This window comes from Antechinus flavipes, chromosome 5 (genome assembly GCF_016432865.1).
Source record: "Antechinus flavipes isolate AdamAnt ecotype Samford, QLD, Australia chromosome 5, AdamAnt_v2, whole genome shotgun sequence".
NCBI lineage: Eukaryota > Metazoa > Chordata > Mammalia > Dasyuromorphia > Dasyuridae > Antechinus > Antechinus flavipes.
Genome location: NC_067402.1, coordinates 224,193,474 through 224,217,674, shown reverse-complemented (window position 1 = coordinate 224,217,674; position 24,201 = coordinate 224,193,474). Strand labels below are relative to the sequence as shown.

The 24,201-nt window shown below is 34.2% G+C and overlaps 1 protein-coding gene across 2 annotated transcripts in view; it reads left to right on the top strand.

The window, feature by feature from the left end:
* EIF4B (eukaryotic translation initiation factor 4B) overlaps nucleotides 1–24,201 on the top strand; it is a 38,847-nt gene that overhangs the window by 3,686 nt on the left and 10,960 nt on the right. For both annotated transcript variants that reach the window (XM_052000296.1, XM_052000295.1), the window contains exons 2-8: nucleotides 7,316–7,456; nucleotides 11,507–11,715; nucleotides 13,732–13,848; nucleotides 15,514–15,568; nucleotides 16,337–16,477; nucleotides 22,866–22,979; nucleotides 23,279–23,452. In XM_052000296.1, the coding sequence (XP_051856256.1) occupies nucleotides 7,316–7,456; nucleotides 11,507–11,715; nucleotides 13,732–13,848; nucleotides 15,514–15,568; nucleotides 16,337–16,477; nucleotides 22,866–22,979; nucleotides 23,279–23,452 (951 nt within the window). The remainder of the gene's footprint in view (nucleotides 1–7,315; nucleotides 7,457–11,506; nucleotides 11,716–13,731; nucleotides 13,849–15,513; nucleotides 15,569–16,336; nucleotides 16,478–22,865; nucleotides 22,980–23,278; nucleotides 23,453–24,201) is intronic.

Below are 24,201 nucleotides of genomic sequence, written 5' to 3'. Positions count from 1 at the left end.
GATTGCCCCTAATCCTATCTTTTTTCCACTTGTGTTTCTCTTCATAGTTATGTCTTTGTCTTCTATGTTAGAATGTAAACTGCTTGGGAGTGGAGACTTTTTCTCCCCAAAGTCAGAGTAGGTAGGACTTGTTTATTTTTAATTTAGTATAAGATAATGTATTCCTCAGTAGTAAAAGGAATCATAAGTATTAATACTTTGAACTTTAATCACTTCTGAAGATCTCAAACTTGTCACCTGTGTTAAGAACTTGATATAGATATAGTTTGATGCTGACCACATCCATCCTGTCAATTACCCTGAAAAGGAAAAAGAAAAAAAGTCCTCAATTTCTAGATGGAGAACTTGGTCACAGAGAGGTCAGGTAACTTAAGAGCAAGGAGTGGAGAAGATCCTAAGTATCATGACTCCAGTTCTCCAGTGACACTAGACTTAATAGGAAGGTGAAAATAAGCTATCTTTAAGTACTATTTTATCCAATTAAGCATACTATGTTAGATTACATATTGGTATAATTTTCTGTACTCATATTTTTAAATGGAGGTCTATATTTTGCATTTACTGTATAATCCTAGGCCCACAGTTGTTAAGAGTAGTGTTTAAACAGGCTTTGATTTCTGACTTTCTTAGCCAGAGGGATGCTAGCTTATTCAGAAAGGCAGATAGATAAGTGGTTGACTTGGCATAGTTGTTAATAGAAACTGATATTTTGTTCATTTGAATCTAAAATTCTAGTGCTAATTTGATTTAGAATAATTTCTTTACACGATTCTTGCTGAACATGAGGTTCTATGATGCATAACTTAAGCTATTTTTGTAGAAAAGGCTATTTCATTCATTGATCTTTCCTCTTTAAGTATTTGATTTATTTGTTCCAAGTTTGGTTTTTGTGTTAGGAGGTTTTGTTTTAAGCCTGCTAATTTTAGAATTGCAGGATCTGTCTTTTCCTGTGTAAATTGAGTCTTTGAACTTTAACCATGGCTAGCTGATAAGAAAGGTGTACACACTCTATGCTAGATAGCATAATTAACACAGCCCTCAATTTTCACACAAATAGAATGCCTTCTATGTTGAGGATTTTAAAAATGATTAAGGAAATTGTTTTGTAGTAAAGTTTCAAAAATATTTTTCCTCAAAAAAAACTACTTTAACTGAAGATCCTTCAATTATAAATGTGCCTCAATTAGAGCTGTTTATGAGACAGTTAGAATTATAGGTATATTAAAAATATGCCTATAAAAATATTGTAAAAAATGTTTCTTTTTTTCTAGATGGTTTTAAATATAATAAGCCCATGCCTGATTTATTTAGAGCAAGATCTATTTGGATTGTCTGCTTTCGAAAGAATATCTATAAAGTGTTTCTTTATGAGACTAAATTTATAACTCATAGGAAAACAGCAAAGGGGTTACAGAATATAGATAACATACTCAACTTTTCAGTTACCTACTCTTCAGAAATCTGCCTCTTTTATATCTTTCACTGTTTGTCTCATACTTGTTTGTATTCTCCCTTCCTCACTTGATTAGAGAATGCTAGCTGCCTCAGGGTGCCTCTACTTTTCACTACAAGTAGACACTTGTTTTATTGAGTAAAAACTAATAGATTACTAATGCTGGAGACTAATTATAGTTAATTTAATCAACTCGGTTCTCCCTTTGCCCCTGGAAACCAATGTCCTGCTCTCCTGTCTCTATCCCTTGGTACAAGGTAACCCAAACTAAAACTTCCTTCCTTAAGTTTCTCCTATTAGAATGAAAATTCCTTTTAAAAATTTTTTTCAATAGTATTTTATTTTTGGTGATCCAGATTTTTCTCCCCTTCTTCCCTTATCTCTTCCCTCCCCAACAGAGCAAGTAATCTGATACAGGTTATACATGTACAGTCATTTTAAACATTTTCCATATTTGTCATGTTGTATAAGAAAAATCAAACCAAAAGGGAAAAAACAGACAAAAGATGAAAATAACCATGCTTTGATCCATTCAGTCTTCATAGTTCTCTGAGATTGTCCTAAAATCTAATAGAATTACCTTGAATTGATGAATTGTTACATGAATCATCTCAATCTTTTTGTTACTGTGTATAATGTTCTGTTAGTTCTACTTCACTTAGCATCAGTTCATGGAAGTCTTTCCAGGCTTTTCTGAAATCAGTCTGCTTAGAAAACAATGATATTCCATTGCTAAATATGAATTCCTTAAGAACTAGTGCTGTCTGGCTTTAGAATTTGTTTCTCCTGAGCTTTGCCAAGACACTTGAAAATGCATTTTCTTTCACTTTCCCAAAATTGGGCACTTGATCTAGACTATTTGTTTTTATAGTATCCTAATTGCTTTCTCTTCTTTCCAACATATCCTTCACATGGGTCTGGCCACCTCACTTTCCTGCTCAGAAAGCAAACCATCCCAGTGGCACTCTGTTTTCTTTAGGATAAAAAACAAACAAAACTCCATGTTTGACATTTCATGTTCTTCATAATCTGTCCTTCACCTACCTTTCAAGATTGATTGCACATTATTCCCGTTTATGGGCTCTTAATTGCATCAAACTGGTCTATTTTCTGTCCTCTATAATATTACATTTCTTGTCAGTCAACAAGAATCAAAACCAAAAAAGACAACTTAAACTCTCAAGGAGTTTACATTTTGGAGAAGATGCAAACAAATATAATCAAGCAAGATACAGAAAAGATAAATTGGAGATAACCAACCAAGAAAAGGCTTTGGAATTACAGAGAACTGGGAAAGGCTTCTTGAAGGTGATGAGATTTTAGCTAGGACTTCAAAGAGGCCGGGCAACCTGAGAATAAAGAGAGGCAAGGAAGAAGTCAAGGGAAATTCATCAAATCCAGAGATGGAATGTTTTGTTCAAGAAGGTTAGTGTCACCAGATTTCAGATTGCATGGAGGGGAAGGCTAGAAAGAAAAGATCAGATTAAAAAGGTTTTTTTTTTTTTTTCTTAATGCAACAGGAAATGTATTTGATCCTAGAAGTCAAAGGGAAGGAGTGTGTGTGGCATGATCAAACTTGGATTTTAAGAACGTGACTTTGACATCTTAGTGGAAGGCAGAATGGGGAGATACAAGGCAGGGAGATCAGCCAGTAGATTTTTGGAGTAATACAGGCTACTGAGACACTACCAGGGTGGGAGAGGTTCTGAGGAGAAAATAAAGTATGCAAAAGATGTTCCAAAGGTAAAATCATAGGCCTTGGCAACAAAATGGATAAGAAATGTAGGATGGCATTTAGGTTACTAGCCTGAATGACAAGGAGGATTGGTAGTTTTTTTGCCAATAGGGAAATTAAGTGGTGAGGGATTGGGAGAGAGATGAGTTCAGTTTTGAGTATATTGAATTAAAAATGGGTATATAAGCAGATTATTGAAGTACTTGAAGCATGAGGTGATGAGGGTCTTCTTACCAAAGTGGTTGACAATCATGTGAAAAAGGGGATAGATAGAAGAGAATGTTCTTAAGGTACCATCACCAGTCTTAGACCACAGATAGGCTATGGGAGCAGGAGTCACCTAATTTGAGAGGCTGAGTGACTGGAAGGATGGTGGAACCCTGAACAATAAGGAAGTTGATAAGGAGGGGAAGGCTTGGGGGGCGGAGGGAATAATTTCTATTTTGGTCATGCTGAATTTAAAATGTCCATGGTACATATACAGTTGGATGTGTTTATTGGGCATTGCTTCTTTATTTGGCACCATAGACACACTCATCCCTGGGATGTTCGTTCTTATCTTACTATACTTACTCTTAGAACCTTTAGTTCTTCAAGGCTCAACTAAAGTTCTCCTCCCTTCAAGAGGTCTTAACCTGTTTATTATTACCACAATTGTTATTCCCTTCAATTCTCTCTCCTCTCAGGCTCCTTGAAATTCCTATATTTGTTTTGTATGTGTCGCGTGTGTGTGTGTGTGTGTGTGTGTTTTAAATATATGTCTTATACTTAACTATCAGTGAATGTGTTCTATCCCTCCAGTACAATGAAAGGTCCTTGAAGTTAAGAGTGGCTTTATTTAAGTCTCCTTATTCCAAGAACCTAGCACATAATAGGTACTTATGAGTGCTTATTAATGAATTGATTGATATATTAAGTCATAAGTATGTTTTCAGTGGATTAATCTGTTAATATTGCATACACTTGGGACCTCATGTGGATGGGAAGTACCTCCTCTTTTCCATATCCTATCGGATTTTACAATAGTTCATCCAACATGAGGAGGAGGTCCTAGATCTCTTGGTTGCCTTTGGGTGGATGCCAAACAATGCAGTTGTCTTGCAGGATTAACAAATATATTTTATTATCATGTGTTTAATATGGATAAGCCAATTCTAGAAGAGTAACATATATATGGGAAATAGTATTTCACTTGAAATCAGAACATTTCAATAACATAAAATAAAAAATAGGAGCAACTAGATGGCACATTGGATAGAGCACCAGCCCTGAAGTCAGGAGAACCTGAGTTCAAGTCTATTTTCAGACAGGTAACACTTCCTAACTGTGTGACCCTGGGCAAGTCACTTAACCCCAATTGTCTCAGCAAAAAGAAAGAAACAAACAGGTTCTTCCACTTTTGTGTTTTGGGCCAGATTATTTACCCTTACCTGTTTAAAAAAAAATAATTTGTGAAGTAGGTCAACTCTAAAGTACCTTCTAACTTGATCTTATGATTCAATTTCAAAACTATATGAAACTTTGTAAATTATAAGGCATATATTTATTGAGAAAGTTCTTAGGATCAAAATTCACTTTCCATTTGTTTAAAAAGATTATAGCCTTTTTAAGTGGATTTTTTTTTTATTTTTTGTTTGTGTGTTGTACATAAGTATGTTCACAACTTTATTTCAATTGATTGAAGGTCAAAAACCAGGAAATGACATTTGTTTATTTAAAGTTTGTAAACTAGTTTATATATCTAATCTCATTGCACCCTACCAACAACCCTTTGAAATAGCTCTTACAAGTCTTACCCATCTTAGTATCTGTCAAACTTATAAGCACAGTGTTTCACACATGTTGTTATTAAATAGGTTGAAAATATGTATGAATTAGTATTAAATATTACTAAATCACAGGCTTTATTTCACAACCTGAACAACTGTACAGAATATTCTAAGACCTTTTTTTCTAGTGATAAATGGCATCAGAACATTTAAAAAGTTAAAATAACCAAAATGGACACAAAGACCAAATTTACCATCTCTGAATGATCCCTAGTATCTGAATCACCAAAAATTCTCTTTCCCTCATCTCGCAAAGGATTCTTTGCCAAAAATACATGAGGCAAGAATATATTCTGTTACTTAAAGTTTTATTTTGCCTGTCTTCCACTCCTAATCTGATCTGTGTGGCTACCACCATGAATGTTGCTGTGGCTCTATCCAGCACAGTTAGGACTAACAAAGCATATAACAATCTATGACTTTTCATCATAAAGTTGTCTTGTCTTTTCTCTTAATATGGAACCAGTCCTATTATGATGTTGATTTTTAAATTTCCTGCAAGGGAATCACATATTCAAAATATTGTACTTATATCCCTCAGGAAGATTTGGGGGCTTCAGTATGCTATCTTAAAATTTTGTAACAGAAAATTCTCCATCATAGTGTTAGAATTGAAAAAGGAAGATATTCAGGAAGGCAGATGCCAAGCTAGAAGTAAATGGAATCTTTGACTTTTTCTTATTCTCAACATTTGATGCTGCAGATCTCCTGGATGCTATACTCTGTCTAGGTTCTATGATTGTTACCGGTTTTCTTTGTTCTTGTTCTTTCTCAGGGTCTGGATTTTTCTCCAGGCAGTGGCCACTAACCATGAATGTACCTTAGGGGTCTGTCCTTGACCCTCTCCTCCCTCCAATACTAATTGACCTGGTGATCTCATGAGCTCTCATGGAGCTCATCTATCTCCATGAAGAAGATTCTCAGTTTTATTGATCCACTTCTAACCTTCTGACCTCTAGTTTTTCCGGGTTGTTTTTTTTTTTTTTCATAGCCACCTTAAATCTCATTGTATCCAAACCAGAATTCTTTGTATCTTTTCATTCTTCCAGATTTCCTTATTACTGTGGATGACAGAAACTTAAGGCTTGTAACCTAGTGTCATCCTCAACTCATTCATACTAACTTGATATCCAATATGTAAATGACTCTTATCATTTCTATCTTCACGTTTTCCTTTCTCCAGTCACCTTGGCTTTTAAGATTCCAATTTTGTTAAAAGTACTTTTCTAGTTGTTTCCTCTCTGCTACCCCCTTATTGTTTGTGTCTTTCCAGCTTCCCTCTAAGATTACCTTCCATTTATACTGTATCTTGTAAGTATCTTGTATGTATATAGTTATTTACATGTTGTCTCCTACATTAAAATGTAAACTTCTGGAGGACTAGACTTTGAATTCTCAGTCCTTAGCACCACTCAGAGTAAGTAACCTTTAATGATGAAGATAAGGAAAAAAAGAATGTATCTTGAGCCAAAGTAAAAGTGACATGACTCTTGCAGTCTAAATAAGTTAAGTAAGAAATACTAGGCAAATGGTTATCAAGGAGGAGTTATTGAACTCAAGAAAAAGATGGAGCAATAAAGATAAAGTTTGCTTCTGTGAAACTATTGGTTTTTTTATGCTCGCATCAGGAACACATACTTTAGCTCCTGCCAACATCGGTTCTAGAGCTTATCTTATTCTCCATTTATTCTGAGATAACAGTAATAAATATCCTTTACTTGGTAGAGTAACTGCAGAGTAGGGTTTCATTTCTAGTACTGAAAGAGATTAGTCAAGAAAATCCTCATGCTTGTTCTAAAATTAAACTTTTATCAGTAATGGCAAGTCTTGATTTTGATGTCAGGTGACCAATATAGAACAATATAGAATTTAAAATGAATATTGTGCATCTTGCAGCATCCATTAAAACGTCAAAGAAACTATTATACAGTATTGGACAAAAGCACTAGACTGGAAATTAAAAAACCTATGTGTGAATCCAGATTTTTAAAGTGTTTACCCTGTTTTCTACATGTTTTATGGTGACAGGATGTCATGTAGTTTTCTAAGTAATTGTGTGAGGTATTAAGGAAAGGGCATCAAGAAAAGACAAGGAAGATCACCAACCTGGTCCAATCTTTCCATGTGCTGGATATTTAACTCTTAAATGCCTTAGTACTGCCCTTAGTACTTAAACAGCAATTAGGAGAATCTCTGTATAAATAGTAGATCTTAGGGAAGATAAGCGCTTCAAAATTAAACTATTAAATCTTTTGAATAAGAAATTGATTTGAATTTATTCCCTTTAATTTTGGACAGCTAAAAAGAAGAATAAGAAGGGGAAGACCCTCACCTTGACAGACTTCCTTGCTGAGGATGGTGGCACCGGTGGTGGAGGAAGCACCTTTGTGCCCAAACCAGTCAGCTGGGCTGATGAAACTGATGACCTGGAAGGAGATGGTAATTTTCTATTCTTTCTTCTTAATACCATGTAGATAAAAACTGCTCCCTAATCATTTAAATCAGAATTCTTTCTTTCAAGAGGGGCCCTTAAATCATACCTGTTATTTATCAAGCCCAGCACAATGGCAAGTAGCCCAATAAGTGCTGATCAAGTGAAAAATGAACATGGGATGTGAAATAATTAGATTACAGGTATCTATAATTTAACAGATTCATTTTATAGAATTTCATGCCCATAGAATTGATCAGTTAGGGTATTGATTCTATTAGAGGTAATCTGAAGCTTTGAACTTAAAATAATGTATAATAATCGAATTTATCATAAGTGGAAAGAGCACTGAACTGAGGTATTAAGGAAAGGGCATCAAAAAAAGACAAGAGGAAGATAACCAATCTGGTCCAATCTTTCCATGTTATAGAACTTCTCCACTTTGCCACTGTTGCCTTAATTAAGTCAACTCTTTGGGCTTCAGTTATGCTCACCTGTAAAATAAGGGATTTTTATTAAAAATCCATAACTTTCTATTACATAGTATGCCAACTGTGACCAAGGTGTGATATTGCTGCCTTGTTTTATTGTCTTTAGAGTTGGAAGGGACCTTAGAGGTCATCTAGCCCAACCCCCTCATTTTGCAGATGAGGAAATTCAGGCTCTCAGAGAAGTTAAATGACTTGCCGAAGGCCATACAGATAGGAGGTGGTGGAGCCAGGATTCGAACTCGGGTCTTCTGACTCCAAATTCAACACATTATCCACTCTGCCATGATGCCCCTAAATCCCTGGACATGGGAGAAATTATCAGGTATTATAAGGGGCAGGGGAAGTAGTGGTGGTGATAAAGGGTGTAGAATCTTGAAAGTAGAAGGAATCTTTAGAATATATAATAGCTTCACTCTAAAGAGAGATGACAAGGTTCAGTTGGGTGTAACAAAGAAATCTGCAGTAGACAACCTCCCAAGTATATTTTTGTCATCATTGTTCCCCCACCCTTCCCTAACCCTCACCCTGTTTTGTTTTGTTTTGTTTTCATTAAACAAAATCTGGTGGGAATAGGAAGAATTTTTTTTCCTCCTCTTTCGTAGGGAAGATTAACTCATATTACTTAGATTTAGTGCTAAAAGAAGTATTATAGCGTATCCCCTGTTTCATAGGGCTTTATATAGATAGGGAAACTTGAAGCCAAAAGAGAACTTAAATCACTTGTTATAGACATAGAGTAATAAGTGTCAGAGCCTGGATTTGAAACCAAATCTGGGTTATTTACACTGCATCCTGAATTCTCTTCCCCCTTTTGCAGTCAACTTTATTGAAAAACCAACCATTCTATCTATAAAGTGAGGAAGGCCACACGTATGGAAGGAGAACTGACTGCAGGGTAATTGACTTGGGCAATGGGCAGTTACTATTAGAGGGCTTAAAACATTCAGTTCTTATTTTTAAGAGGTACCTGTTTACCTTATAGACTCCCACCATTGAAGAGAAATTTCAAATCATCTATGCAACCTTTTCCTCCACTCCAATCCCCCAACCTGAAACCTGGGGCAGTTCAACAGAATACCTAAAAAGTAAAATTATCCAGTTCCTACTGAAAGTCCTGCAGTGTTAGCAAACATCCCACATCTTGAGGCAGTACAGTCTATTTTTAAAAAAAATTTTCCGTACTCCTTGCAGAAAACTACTCTCTGTAGATTGTCATTGTTAACCAAGAGAAAGAAGTATATCAGGGTCTAGGATTTTATTGATCTTTCACTTTTGTGACAAAAGTTCAGATGTTTAGACAAATCACCTCAGCCCAAAGCCTCCATGAGGTTCTATGGTCTCTTGACCTGGAAACTATAAATGGTACTTTGAAGATTCTATCATTTGGTCCCACCTTATTCTTTCAATTTTATGTCCATTATTTCTCAGCAAGGTTTGAGAGGAGACAAATGAAGGGCAGAATGAATGTGTGAATGAATTCACATGTATCACAATGATTGTTGCCACCTGAAAAGTCCCTCCCATCTAGCTTATCAAATTTTCATCCATCTTTCCAGGATTACCTCAAGCCTCATCCTTTGGACTGATTTAGTTTTCTTAACTCTAGGCTCTGACTTTGAAAATGGAAACTCACTTTTTTTTTTTTAATTCCATAATGTTAAGGATATTTGACAAATCCTGACTTTTTAAAAGATAAATTAGGTAAAATGGACACTTTCCTGCACTTTGTCTTGATTTTTTTTTTAAAGTGGAATATATTTGAAGAAATTACCTTGAAGAAATATTTTGACCCTATATTGGAGTTAAAGTCTCAAAGTTGGAAAAGACCTTAGCAACAGTCTAATTTTACCTTTTCTTCTTCACATCCTTGGCAAATCCAGTTTCTGCTAGTTTAATAACATCAATTAAAACAGAAAACTATATATAAAGTATTTTGCTAATTGTGTAAAGCATTTTATGTGCATCATTTCATTTAATCATCACAACAATTTTTAGGGAAGTGCCACCGTCACCCTCATTTTGAAGAGGAGGAAACTTGAGATTTAAAGAGATTGTATGACTTCGTTGTCACACAGCTAGTGAATACCAGACTCGGTGACCTTTCCTAGTAGAATTAGAAAGCATATTGTCTTTCACATGTACAGGGCACCTCCAATTGACCGTTCCATCCTGCCCACTTTCAGGTTCTTTTCTATTGAACTCATATCTGCACATACTTGAGTTTAATCATAGCTTTTTATGTATTTTGAAAGCTGTCCTGATCCTCGGATCCTTTTTCATGTTGAAAAGTCTGGTTTAATATAATTAAAAATACTGCTACCAAAGAAGTAGTCCCTTAAAGTCATGTGCCCTCAAATCATTTAACCTCTTCAATTTCAGTTTCCTTTACTTTAAAAAGAGAGCAATAACTGGGAAGTCTACTTCATGACATAGTTAGGATTAAATGACACTGTAAAAAGTATTTTAGAAACTAATGTACCTGATACATAAAATGGGATTTTTAAAAACATAATAACAATACTCTTCCTACCATCCACCTTTTTGAATATATTTAAGTCTGCTTCTTAATCCAGCAGTAGATTCTAGGTGAAGTCTAATTCAGTGCAGAGTATGAGCAAAATACCTCCTTTGGTCTGGATTACTATATGTTACTTCTAATGGTTTCATTTGTCTTATTTTCACTTACCTCTGATTTGATTATGTTGTAAATTAACTTTCCCTCTCCCATATTTTTCTCTCAAAATTAGATAAAAGTATATCACATTTTTCATCCATTGATTTCAATTTTTTTTTTTAAATTCACCCAAGTAGCTGCATAAAAAGGAGGCTTCTAAATGGGGGAGAATTTAATAAAAATTAACCAAATTCTGCCTGGTTAGTATCATTTTTCTTACTTGGCAAAGTTAATTTCCCTGCTATTTTGTGAAGGTAAACCTAGTCCTAAGAAAAAGGTTTGGGCACATCTGTGATGAATTCAAGATTTGGCTAGGGTGTGAGGTGGTATAAAATAGGAAAGAAATACCTCTGTACCTCTGTTTTGGAAACAGGAACAAAAGAGCCTCTCAAGCCATCCTTGTGGAACAATGTTCTCTGATGATCTGTTGACGCCTTTGCAATAATATAACAGCAAGTCTCAGAATAGACTGGAGGCTTTTTAAGTAAGAGGTCTTATCAGCAGTTTTGGAAAATTGGGTTTTACATAATATCTTAAAAGAACTCCACACACTATAAAATTTCCATAGAGATCTGTCTCTTAAGGTTCCATAGATTTAGGATGGAGATTGTATGTTGAAAATAGGAATAGACACCTCAAATAAATGGGGTCCAAATAATAATGGATCTTGTAGACTGACTTGATTTATACATTGAATAGCACACTTTAAAACAAATGGCAAACCTTCAGACTGACTTTTTTTTTCTTTTTTACATTTTTGTCATTTTAAGTTGTTTATTTTGGACTCTAGTGATTTTAATGATTAAATTTGACATTCCTAGATCTGAAAACATTAATGGGGTGGCAGCTGGGTTTCATCTTTTTGATTCTATGGAATAACTTTTGTCTTCCAGTTTCCACCACTTGGCACAGTAATGAAGACGACGTGTACAGGGCACCTCCAATTGACCGTTCCATCCTGCCCACTGCTCCACGGGCTGCTCGGGAACCCAATATTGATCGGAGCCGTCTTCCCAAGTCGCCACCCTACACTGCTTTTCTAGGGAACCTGCCCTATGATGTGACAGAGGATTCCATCAAGGAGTTCTTTAGAGGATTAAATGTATGTGTTTTGTTGGTTTTTTGGTTTTTTTTTTGTTTTTTAATGTTTTAAAACTGTTTGGCTAGAGTATATAAATGCTTTCAGTTTCATACTCAGACTGTGTGTCCAGTATTGTGGTACTTGGAAACTCCAAATTCTTTTACTTCATGTAGATTTTAGTAGCTCAATAGCATCAAGAAATGGATCTTGAACTCTTTTTTCACAAGAAGCTATATTGACTTAAATAGTACTCCATCATTGGTTACAAAAATCAGTGGGAAGATGCTCCTCTGGTTCTAAATGGAATGATGCATTGCACTTAAACTTTAGGAATTGATTAAAGTAAAAACTTGAGTTGGGAAATTTCTTAGATTTGTTAGCCAGAATCTGATTTTACTGATTCCATTTTTATGTCTGTAAGACATTAAATTGAATGGAATTGGTAAGAAACTGTATGCTACATAATATATATCATTAAGAAGTCTGACTAGAAATAACTATTTTTACACTTTAATCTAAATGTTGATGGTCATAGAGAAACTATCAGTTTTGTCTCTTCTCCTTGGTTTAACTTTTTGAGATTGTAAGAGCTTCATGTCAAAAGACAGTTTTTCTTTTGCTTTACAGAAGTACATAGGGTCTCATGCTAATTGAGTTAATGGAGCTGGGTATTTGTCCCTAGTTTTTGCTTGACTTTCTGAGGCTTTTGGAAATTGAGAAAAGGGGGAAAACGGTAAACCTGAACATGAGATGGCAGACAAGCACATTCTTTAAAGAAAACACATTGGGTAATGAAAGTCAATTCTTCCTTTTTTATAATAGAATGCCATTTAAATTCCTATAGTATCATACTTACAAGTGAGTTGTGATTTATTGAGAAGAAACTAGGTGGATAAGTAGATTTTGAAAATTAGGATGTGTCCAAAGCCTAAATAATTTGGGGATTCTTCAGTCTTCATTTATCTCCACCCTAATACTAGGTTAAGATAAACGGATTCCAAGAGATGTAAGATATAAGTAGGACATATTTCTTAATGAGAAAGATCTGACAGTATCCCATAAAGATAAATATACTGATTTTGTGGACAAAAGGAAAGTAACTTCTAATTTTCATTTATTTGTTTTGATGAGACAATTAGAGTTAAGTGATTTGCCCAGGGTCACACCGCTAGGAATTCTTAAGTGTCTGAGACTAGATTTGCTCAGGTCCTCCTGAGCACTCTATCCACTGTGCCACCTAGCTGCTCCCAGGAAAATAACTACTTCATTTAACTGAAGTAGATGCTAAACATTACTACTCAGCATAAAGCAAACCGTCTTGCTTCGCGCCTATATAGTAGGTACTCTGATATTTAAATGAGAGAATTAATTTGTTGAACTAGGTATATTTTGCAGTTAAGATTAAGGGATTTTTTTAGTTGTTAATCAACAAGTATTAAATGCCTCCAGTATCAACCATCGAAGAGATAATTCTTACTTGAAGCTTAAATTCTAATGGGGAGTTATGTATGGATGAATGTATAACTAGCAGGTTAGAGGAATCAGGAAAGACTTTGTGAAAAAGTAAATGCTAAATTGAGACTTGAAGAAAAACTGAAATTACAGCTTGTAGGGCTTATAATGATGAGCACAAAGAAGATAGAGGATCTGAAGATTAGCAGGAACCAAGTGTGGCTGTACCACAATGCATAGAGAGAAGTAATTGATAAGAAGGCTAGAAAGATCTGGTGAGACCAGGTTGTAAAGAGTTTTGAATATCAAACAGGAAGGGTGCACTTTGGTCCTGGTGATAAAAGGGAATCAGTATGGAGTTGGGGAGTGGATAGAACTGAGAGTTTTCATTTTTGTTTTTGTATCCTCCCAGAACAGTTGCTGATACATGGTGAGTATTTAATAAATAAATAAATATTGATCTGTTAACTTTACACTAAACCACTTAAAAGTGATCAGTTCTGTGAGGGTTATTAGCTAAGCTTATTGAAACAGGGTAAAGAACCATAAGCTTTTAAATAAAGATGCCTGTTTTGTTTCTTCTAGATCAGTGCAGTACGTTTGCCACGGGAACCCAGCAATCCAGAAAGGTTGAAAGGTTTTGGTTACGCCGAGTTTGAGGACTTGGACTCACTGCTTAGTGCTTTGAGCCTGAATGAAGAGGTAAGTGTCATTAGAGCTTGTTTGCTGACAGCCTGAGTGAGATGCTCCTGGACACTAGGCACCCTTTCCCTGAGACTGGTAGTGACTATCAAACATGAGAAAAAGGCAGACCCATTCAGTCCCATAAGTTCGATTAGTATGGGACTTGTCAGGAGTTGTGGAGGAAAGCTGTCTCACCTTAGCAAATGTGTTTTTCCTTCTTCCATATCAGACAGGGTCACTGTCAGGAAAGAGTTTCAGAAACGGTTTTGTGCATACCCTCTTCCTTGTTTTCAATGTTTTATTATCCCAGACTGTAAAATAGGCTTGCAAAGTCCTGTTTGATTTGGGGCTGTAGAGGAACATATTCATCTCAGTTGAATGATTCAGTAGAGGTGAACAGGATTTTAGTAAATTGTGTGTATGAAGACATGTATATATAGATATCTTTATACAGAGATAGATAATATATCTGTGTTGTGGTGTAATGAAAGGATTCCTAACTAAGAAATATAAAGCTTAATTTTTTGATATAATTATAGACCAAGACATTCTTAGCAGTTCTTGAGAGAAGAGCAGCTGAACATATACAAAAAAGGCATTTTTAAACTTTTTAACTGAATGATAATTAATAAAGACATCTTTATGCCAGTTGGGAGGAAAGAATGATGTTTGACAACTTCATATAAAGAATTGTCTTGTGGAATCAAAGTTTGGTTTATTGGATAGGTGGAGGATAGGCAACCAGATTTCAATTCACCATAAGAACAATTTTTCAATCAATATTGGGTTTGGTTTGATTTTGTTTTTAATAGTTTAGAATACTCTCAGTGTAAGTGAGTTCACTGTCCAGGAGATAATTTAAGGAAAAGCTGTTAAATAAGAATGTAGAGAAAAGTCAGAAAAATTAAGATGAGCCTCATTGATAAGATTGGAATAGAAAGAAATATTACAGAGTTAGCTAGAATAGTGATTAGACAAGCCTTAGAATAGCCTAGTTAGTGCTAATGGAACAGTTTTTTTCCCTCAAATTTCTCTTCTGTATCAAGGTTGCTCCTTTTGCAATCTCATACCCAACGTGGCCTTTTACATGCATTTTTGCTATAACACAAAGTGACATGAGTTTAGAGGTAGAAACTAAGCATAATATGTTGGGAAGAAATAATAAGTTATAAAGAAGTTACTTGTTAGGGATGTATAAAACTTGTAACTAGCAAACTTGTAACATTTGCTAGTTAACATGAATGTTGCATGTACAGGGAAAGGAATATCGTATGGGTTAATTTTTTTTTTATTGCTGAATGCTTGAAATAAAATCCCTATTAGTTTAGCAATTAGGAAATTAGCTTAGAAACCCAAAGTTTAGAAATTCTGTCAACTAGAGAGTTTCATTGACTGTTTTTCCAATGACAATATTTGATAGGAGTATGTCTCTCAGAACAAAAATTTATTTCTTCTCTAAATTTGTCCCATTTTTAATTAAGTAATAGAGAAGTCTATGGTGTTATAAACTTCACCAGAGTATTGTAACAATGATTTGAGAATTCTATAGTTGTGGGAATCATGGTAAGCATTACCTGAACTTTCATATTATGACTAGCTCCAGCATTCAAGGAATCTTTGCTATAGGCCTCTCAGACATAATTCTGATGTGAAAAGTTGGTTAATATAGTTATGTGCTCTTAGTCTATAGGCAACAGAAGAATACGAGTGGACGTTGCTGATCAAGCACAGGATAAAGGTAAGAGAGTTAATGAAGAAATTCAAGTGTTTGTCAAGTACCTGGAATTCCATTTTCCCAAAAAGTTTTGAATAAAGGGATCCTGTTTTACCCAACATGGTAGGCATGGCTGGCCTTGTTTTAAATAACAGTAATCAGCTAACTGAATTGGATTGAAGAATAAATAGATTTTTGGGAAGAAGATGCTAGCATTACATTATTATGTGATGACAGATATGGTATGGCAGGCAGGAATGAGGATTTTCTGTGCATCTGGGGCAAGTTGAGTAGAAATTATTTTGAGAAGAAAATTAGTTCCCAGTAAAAATCATGATACTACATTTACGATCTCTATCTTCTATTATAGTCAAATGCCTAGTATAGAAAGGAAGAGACAGTTATTAAGCACCCTCTATGTGCCAGGCTTTTACAATTACCATCTCATTTAATGCTCACAAGAAGCGTAGGAAGTAGATGCTGTTGTTATCCCCATTTTACAGTTGAATAAACTGAGGCTTCAGATTAAGTGATTTGCTCAGCATCACAGAGCTTTAGTAAGTGCTCAAAATTGAATTTGAACTCAGGTCTATCGACTCTAGGTCCTGTAATAGAGTTCACGCTTGCTGGACTTTACCAACTCTGTTCTCCTTAGCACCTCAGAATTTAGTTCATCTGTGCATAAATAAATGGCTCAGGTAGTAATAATGGGACAGGAGGATATCATTTGAGCACTGAGAAGCAATTATCTTTTCTTTGTGGACTAGAATAATTTTGGTTGTTGATCTTTAGACCGAGATGATCGTTCCTTTGGCCGTGATCGGGATCGAAATCGGGATTCTGACAAAACTGACACAGACTGGAGGGCTCGCCCTGCCACAGACAACTTTGATGACTACCCTCCACGAAGGGGTGATGATAGCTTTGGAGACAGTAAGTTCATACTCTAACAAATCACCTTTTACAAATCAGAAATCTATTTAGAAGTGTGACCATATCCCATGAATATTTAAAATTCTGTTAATACATCCTAACTTCAATGCAGCTTGGGATGATAGGAATCAAGATTGTGATTGAGCCTTGAAACTATATATTCAACTGTGATTTAATAATTGTGAAAGGGAAAGTCAAGCCTAGAAAAGAGGAAAATAAATTGGCCCTTAAATTGCTTCATGAACACTAGTTGGGAAACATTGCCATAAAGGCTTTTTAAAAAATGACTTTCTAGTAGAGGAGATCCTTGATTTTAAATATTTTGATGTCATCATTATTGGTTTCCTTTATAATCCTACATATTTTATTTTGTGTTTAAAAAATTCTGAAAAAAGGGCTCCATAGACTTCATCTGAATTTATGTATATTTTAATGTCTATCATTAAATATGGTTTATTTTAGGCAAAGGTAAAGAAATAGGAGTTGAAATTTAAAATGCAAGTTATTTCAAGCAATTACAGAGGATGATTTTCTAAGTAATTGACTAGCTTGAGGATTGAGAAAATTTTCATTATAAGGAATTATTTTTTGTCTGAAGCCTTAAAAATAGTCGGTGGGAAAAGAGAATGGTGTTATCTGGCTATGATCTTTTTGAGAAAAGATGAGCTTTAGTATGATTAGTATACCACTTATAAGTCTGTCTGTAATTGAGATTAATCTACTTTATTCTATGTAATCTCTAGATGAATAAATAGTTTGGGGGATGTCGTGATGAAATAAGCAGTCATGACAATGGGATAGCCAAAGTAGTGATTCCAGAGCCAGAATTTCAACTTAAAGTCGTCTGATTTAAAAAATACTCTTCTACATTAATTTGGTTTTCCCTATCCTAAAACACACAAAATCTTCATTTGAGCCTTACTTTTCCATGCTTAGATAAGCATAATGTACTCAGAACATATAGTGCCAAATCTGCCTCTTAGCTTCCCATGATTCAGTTTCTAGTCCTCATCATTTTCACATTTTTGTCTGTGTTTACTACTTCTGCTAAATTAAATGATTTTCTCTTTTCTTCATTTCCCTGCTCTATTTGATATTGTAGAATACTGATTTTTAAAAGTTCTATTGGGAAAATTAGTATCAAAATACTAAGCAGCAAAAATAAACTTCTGTGTTACCTTTCCATTCATATTATTGTGCAAACATTTTTAACAAAAATGCTATTGATAATTTTTTGTTTTTACCCAACATTTTATGAAAAACATTTATGTAAAAAAATTAAATTATCCATGATTGACAGAAGAGGAAAGATGTATTTCTTGACTAGCAGTAGATTTTTTCTTTTTTTATTATATCTTTTTATTTACAAAACATAGGCATGGGTAATTTTTTCAACATTGACCCTTGAAAACCTTCTGTTCCAAATTTTCCCCTTTTTCCTCCTCCCCTAGATGGCAGATAGTCCAATACATGTTAAATCCAATATATGTATGCATATTTATACAGTTACCTTGCTGCACAAGAAAAATCGGATCTAGAAAGAAAAAAAAAAAAAACCTGAGAAGGAAAACAAAAATGCAAGCAAACAATAACAGAAAGAGTAGCAGTAGACTCTTGGCTTTGATAATCATATTTATATGACCTGTTTTGTTGATGTGATTTACATTGTTGCGGTCATCATGTGTTTTTTGTTCTTTTAGTTTTGCTTTCTTCATTCAACATCATTTCGTTAAAGTCTTGTGTGTTTCATTGAATTCTTTATAGCTTTTAGCATTGTAAAGGCTCCGTTACAATATTTATTTACTATATTTATATACTATCATTACACATGTTTTTTAAAAATCACAAAGATTGGTACTGTGAACCTTTTTTTTTTAAATTATTGGTGTTTTTTTTTCCCCTTTTCTGTTAGTGTAGTTCCAGTAGTCACATTTCTGAATCAAAGAATATGAAGTTTAATGCATAATTCCAAATGGTTTTCTAGAGCTACTAAATGATGACTCTCCCAACAGTAAATTAGCATGTTCTGTTTTCCACAGCCTCCCACAATGCGTTTGTACATGTTTTACATGATTTTTAACTTACTGGACAAATGTAAGCTTATATTTAAGATTGCAAACAATAATTGCAGTCATCAGTGCTTAAAAGTATGATAATTCACATTTCTGTACTGCTTTAAGTTTTGTTTATTGTTTTGTTTTTTTTTGCTGAGCCATTTGGGGTTAAGTGACTTGCCCAGGGTCACACAGCTAGGATGTATTAAGTATCTGAGATCAGATTTGAACTCAGGTCCTCCTGACTGCATCACCTCGCTGCCCATTGCTTTAAGTTTTATTAAATGTTCATTTTCTGGTCACTAATAAGATTCTGTGAAATATAGGTAAAAGTTCCTTAAGGATCAGTCCTTGCCTGCCTTTCTGTGTCTCTACATTTCCTTTTGATGGGCTTCTAACTGTCCCATCAATACAAATGACTCATGTTTCCTAACAGTATGGCTTCTAGATTCTTACTTTTGATTGACTACTGGACAGTTCCACCTGGAATTCCTTTCTGAAATTCAATAAGTCCAAAGCAGAATTCATAATATTTTTTCCAGAAACTACCTTGCTATTTCATTGTTTAAAGTGTGGTTTTATATCTTCTTCAAGGGCAGGATCTTGATACTTCAGAAATATTCATTTTGGGCTGTTTTGTAATGTATTTTTGACATTTATGCTGTCAACAGTTGTGTATATTGTTTTCTTAATCCTGCTTATTTTGCTTTGTATTAGTTCATGTGATTGTGTCCATGCTTCTGTATTCATTTCTTACAAAGCATAATATTTGATTACATTTGAGAATCATTATTTGTTTGACTAACTGAAAGGCATCCACTTTGTTTTCTTTACTATCACGAATAGTGCTCCTGTGACTATTTTAGTGTACATAGAGCCTCTTCCCTTTTTTGTCAGTATCTCACTTGGGGGTATGTGCCTATCAATGAAATCTCTAGGCCAAAAGGTTTTCACTTACATACATATATAAATACTATATACTACTAGTTAATTTACTTGCAATAATTACACCAACATCAAATGTTGTCTTTCAGTATCTAAACAAGTTTGATGTATGTAACGTGAAACTTCAGGGAAAAAAAGAAAGAAGAGAAGAAGAAAAATCAGCAAAATCAGTCAATAACAAGTCTGAAATATGCACAATATAACATATTCATGGACTCCAACTATGGAAAGGAAAAGGAGATATCTCTCGTCTCTTTTCTTTGCAAGTCATAGTTGGTCTTACCTTGTTAACATTTGCTTTAAATTTTTTACTTTTCCAGCTAAATGAATGGAATCTTTATATATTGTTATTTTGGATCTTATTTAATTCTGCATCAATTTAATACAATATATATATCACATTCACCATTTCTTATAGTACAGAATAGTATTCCATTATGTTCATTTACTATATTTAATTCCTTAAATAATAAGAATCTACTTTGTTCTAATTCTCTACTGTCATAAAAAAAAAATATCGCTATAAACATTTTGGTATAGGGGAATTCTTTTTTTTTTTTTATTCATATTTAATTTTTCCAAGATAACTTTCAACATTTTTTGAAAGATTTTGAGCTCCAAATTTGCTTTTCTTCCTCCTCCTTTCCCTTACCCTTCCCTCCCAGACAGCAAGCAATCTGATATAGGTTATACATTAGGGAATAGGTGAATAAGTTATGAAATTTGAACGTACTGAAATATTATTGTTCTGTAAGAAATGATGACCAGGTTGATTTCAGAAAAGCCTTACATAAATTAATTCTGAGTGAAGTAAGCAGAACCAGAACATAGTTCTACCCCCAGACAGCAAGTAACCTGATATAAATTACACATGTGCAGTCATTGTAAATTTATTTCTATATTAGTCATGTTGAAACAGAAAAATCAGAACAGAAAGAGAAAACCACAAGATAGTGGGGGAAAAAACAAATTTAAAAAGGTGAAAATAGTGTGCTTCGATCTGCATTCAGTCTTCCATAGTTCTCTCTCTGGTTGCAGCGGTCATTTTCCAGACCAAGTCTATTGGAATTGTCTTGGATCACCATATTGCTGAGAAGAGCTAAATCTATCATAATTGATCATCATATAATCTTGCTGTCGCTGTGTACTATGTTCTGGTTCTGCTTACTTCACTCAGAATTAGTTTATGTAAGGCTTTTCTGAAATCAACCTGCTCATCATTTCTTACAGACCAATAATATTTCATTATGTTCAAATTCCATAACTTATTCACCTATTCCCTAATTGATGGGCATCTATTCAATTTCCAATTCCTTGTGGTGGATCCTTTTTTTGTCAGTGACCTCATTAGTATGTAAACCAAGGAGTCAGAGGGTAGTAACAAACATTCTTTCCATTTACTTTCTTTTACTTTTCTTATAAATTGCATTTCAAAATTATATTGCTTCATAGTTCCCCCAACCTGTCTTCCTCCAGCTTTTGCCACCACACTAATTCCATATTTTGTCATTTTTGCCAGCTTGCCTCTATGTCAGGTGAAACCTTAGGGTTGTTTTGATTTGTATTTCTTTTTATCAATTAATGATTTGGAGCATTCTTGCAGTTGTTAATAGTTTGTTCTTTTTTAAACTACTCATATTCTTTGACCACCTATTGATTGAAGAATGGTTTTTGGATACTAGCTACTTGCTTGTATGCATGCCTGTATTAATTATTCTAATATATTTTGGTTTGTGCAGAAGCTTTTTGATTTCATGTAATTAAAGATATTCCTGTTTTATTTTTATAATTGCCTCTATCCTTTGGTTAAAAATATTTTTTTTCATAGTTATGAAAAATAAATTATTTCCTTTTCAATTTTCTTATTATATAAACTTTACTATTAAAGTTCCATATCTAGATTGTATTTTATGGTATGAAAGTGTTCCATCTAATCCTTGTTGCCAAGACTTTTCTACTTTTCCCAGCAGCTTTTTACTGTATTATAAAAGTGGCAAGCATCATATAAATCATTTAGGAAAAATTTGCATTTTTCTTATTAGCAATTTGGGAACAGTCTTTGATATGGTTTAAGTTTTTAATTCTTTTGAGAACTCTTCATCTCCCTGAGCACTTTTGATTTAATAGTATCAAAACTACCTGGTCTTCAGCTTTCATTTTCAAATCTCTCATCTTAATACAGCTCAATCCAGCCAACTCTTGTCAGAATAATTTAGCCTACTTTCTAGATCTGACTATATTACTCCCTATCTCAAAAAAGGGACCTTTCTATTACCTTTCACTATAGTAAGTTATCTTAGTATTCAAGGATTGTAATCTGGTCAGATCTCTCTCTTTAGTCCCATGTTTGACCTGGGGTGTTACTTACTAAGTACTATTCAATGTTCAAATTAGACTGGGCTTTGCATTTCTGTCTTTTCCCACTTTTTATCCCTTTTAGTCTCTACTTGTTGAAATCCTTTCCATCCTTTAGGGCCCAATTTTTTTTTTTCATAATAGCTTTTTATTTTTAAAAAATATCTGCAAAGATAACAATACACATCCTTGCAGAACCTTGCATTTCAAATTTTTTTCCCTTCCCACCTCCCCCTTCCCCTTGACAGCAAGTAATCTCATGTAGATTCTTCTAAACATTTTATTACATTCATCATGCTGCACAAGAAAAAGTCAGATCAAAAAGGGGGGGAAATGAGAAAGAAAAAAAAAGCAAGCAAACAAACAACAACAAAGGTGAAAGTACTATGTTGTGATCCCCATTCACTTCTCCTAGTCCTTTTTCTGGATGCAAATGGTTCTCATTACAAGTTTATTGGAACAAGCCTGAACAACCACTTCATTTTTGAAAAGAGCCAAGTCCATCACAGTTGGTCATCACACAATCTTATTGTTGTTATGTACAATGTTCTCTTGGTTCTACTCATGTCACTTAGCATCAGTTCATCTAAATCTCTCCAGACCTTTCTGAAATCATCCTGCTGATTGTTTCTTACAGAAAAATAATATTCCATTACATACATTCATATACAGTAACTTATTCAGCCATTCCTTAACTGATGGGCATCTACTCCATTTCCAATTCTTGTAAGGCCCAATTTAGATGCTACCTCATTCCTAATTATCTAATTTGTATCTTATCACAAATTTTCATTGTTTGATTATAAATTTTTTGAAAGCAGATGGTGGCATGTTAACGGTGATGATTTATTTAGCTTCATGTATTTTTAGAGTTCGGTGGTTTATACATAGTAAGTATTGAATATACTTTAATTTTGGAATTATGTTACTGTTTTAGGATAAAATTCCAGAATTTCCACTTAGTAATAGCATCTAACTGATCCAAAGATATTGAGTTCTGTCATCAGTATTGTTACATCCATGTTTTTCCCTAGAGTATCGTGATCGTTATGATTCAGACCGGTATCGTGATGGTCCACGGCGGGACATGGACCGATATGGAGGCCGGGATCGTTATGATGATAGGGGCAGCAGAGACTATGATAGAGGTATGTAGATTGCTCTAAGATTGCTCATAAAGGTTTAGATTGAAAGAAAATTTTAAAATTGAAATTTTGAGATTGGAAGATTTTATCCTATTATTTTAATTATTGTAATTTCTAGTGACCTCAAGCTTTGTGCCAAGACTAGATAGGGTTTCTATACAATATTGCAAGCTTGCTTACTTTGTGATCTTACTGAAGAGTTCTTTTTTTTTTTTTCTTCCAAGCATCCTTTCCATTAACATAGTCATTTTCATTTTAGGACAGTCATATCTTTTTGTCAGTACTATTCTCTTGTTCCACAGGCTTTGATTCTAGGATAGGCAGTGGTAGAAGAGCATTTGGTAGTGGGTATCGGCGAGATGATGATTACAGAGGAGGAGGAGATCGCTATGAAGACAGATACGATAGACGAGATGATCGGTCATGGAATTCAAGAGATGATTACAACCGGGATGATTTTAGGCGTGAAGACAGAGGTAACTTACTCATTTTACTTTTTTTTCAGGGCAAGGCAGCTAAAGAAAATTTAATTAGAGAATGAACAATATAAAAATATCTTTGTAAATTCATGTCCAGTCAGAAGCCACCTTTGGAAACAAAGACCAATAATTTCCAGATTTTCCTCACAATGAATTCTTAGAAAAAGTAGATTGGTTTCCCACAGGAAAAAATTACTACATCTTTTTTATAGAGGACATATTCTAAATGCTGAATTGTGGGTTACAGTTTTAATTTTTTTTTTAAGTAATTTTGAACTTAAGTCCAAAAAGACCAAAAAAAGAAAAGTTCTGTGTATACAGAACAGCATAAAAATAAGATTCCATATAAATCATGGATTTTCATTTCATAATTAAAAAAAAAAAACCTGTAAATAATACACATTTTCAAAGTTACCTTGCTTTTCTGTGATTCCTTCTAAATTTTCTTTTGTTCTTTGCTATGTACTTTTTTCTCCCTCCTTCCTTACCCTGCCTTAGAGAAGACTACCATTGGACACAAATATGTATTACAGTCATCTTAAATTTTATCCTACCCATCTAGCTGTGAGTTACTTTAGACACATACTTATGATCAGAAAGTCCAACGAAATGAACATGAATGGATTTATACACATTAGAGAATCACATAGTCTGAAGAGATCTGAATTCCAGTCTCATACATATTATTGTACAAATCAGGGGAAGTCAGTTAAATTTTGTGGGCCTGACTTCATCTATAAAGTAAA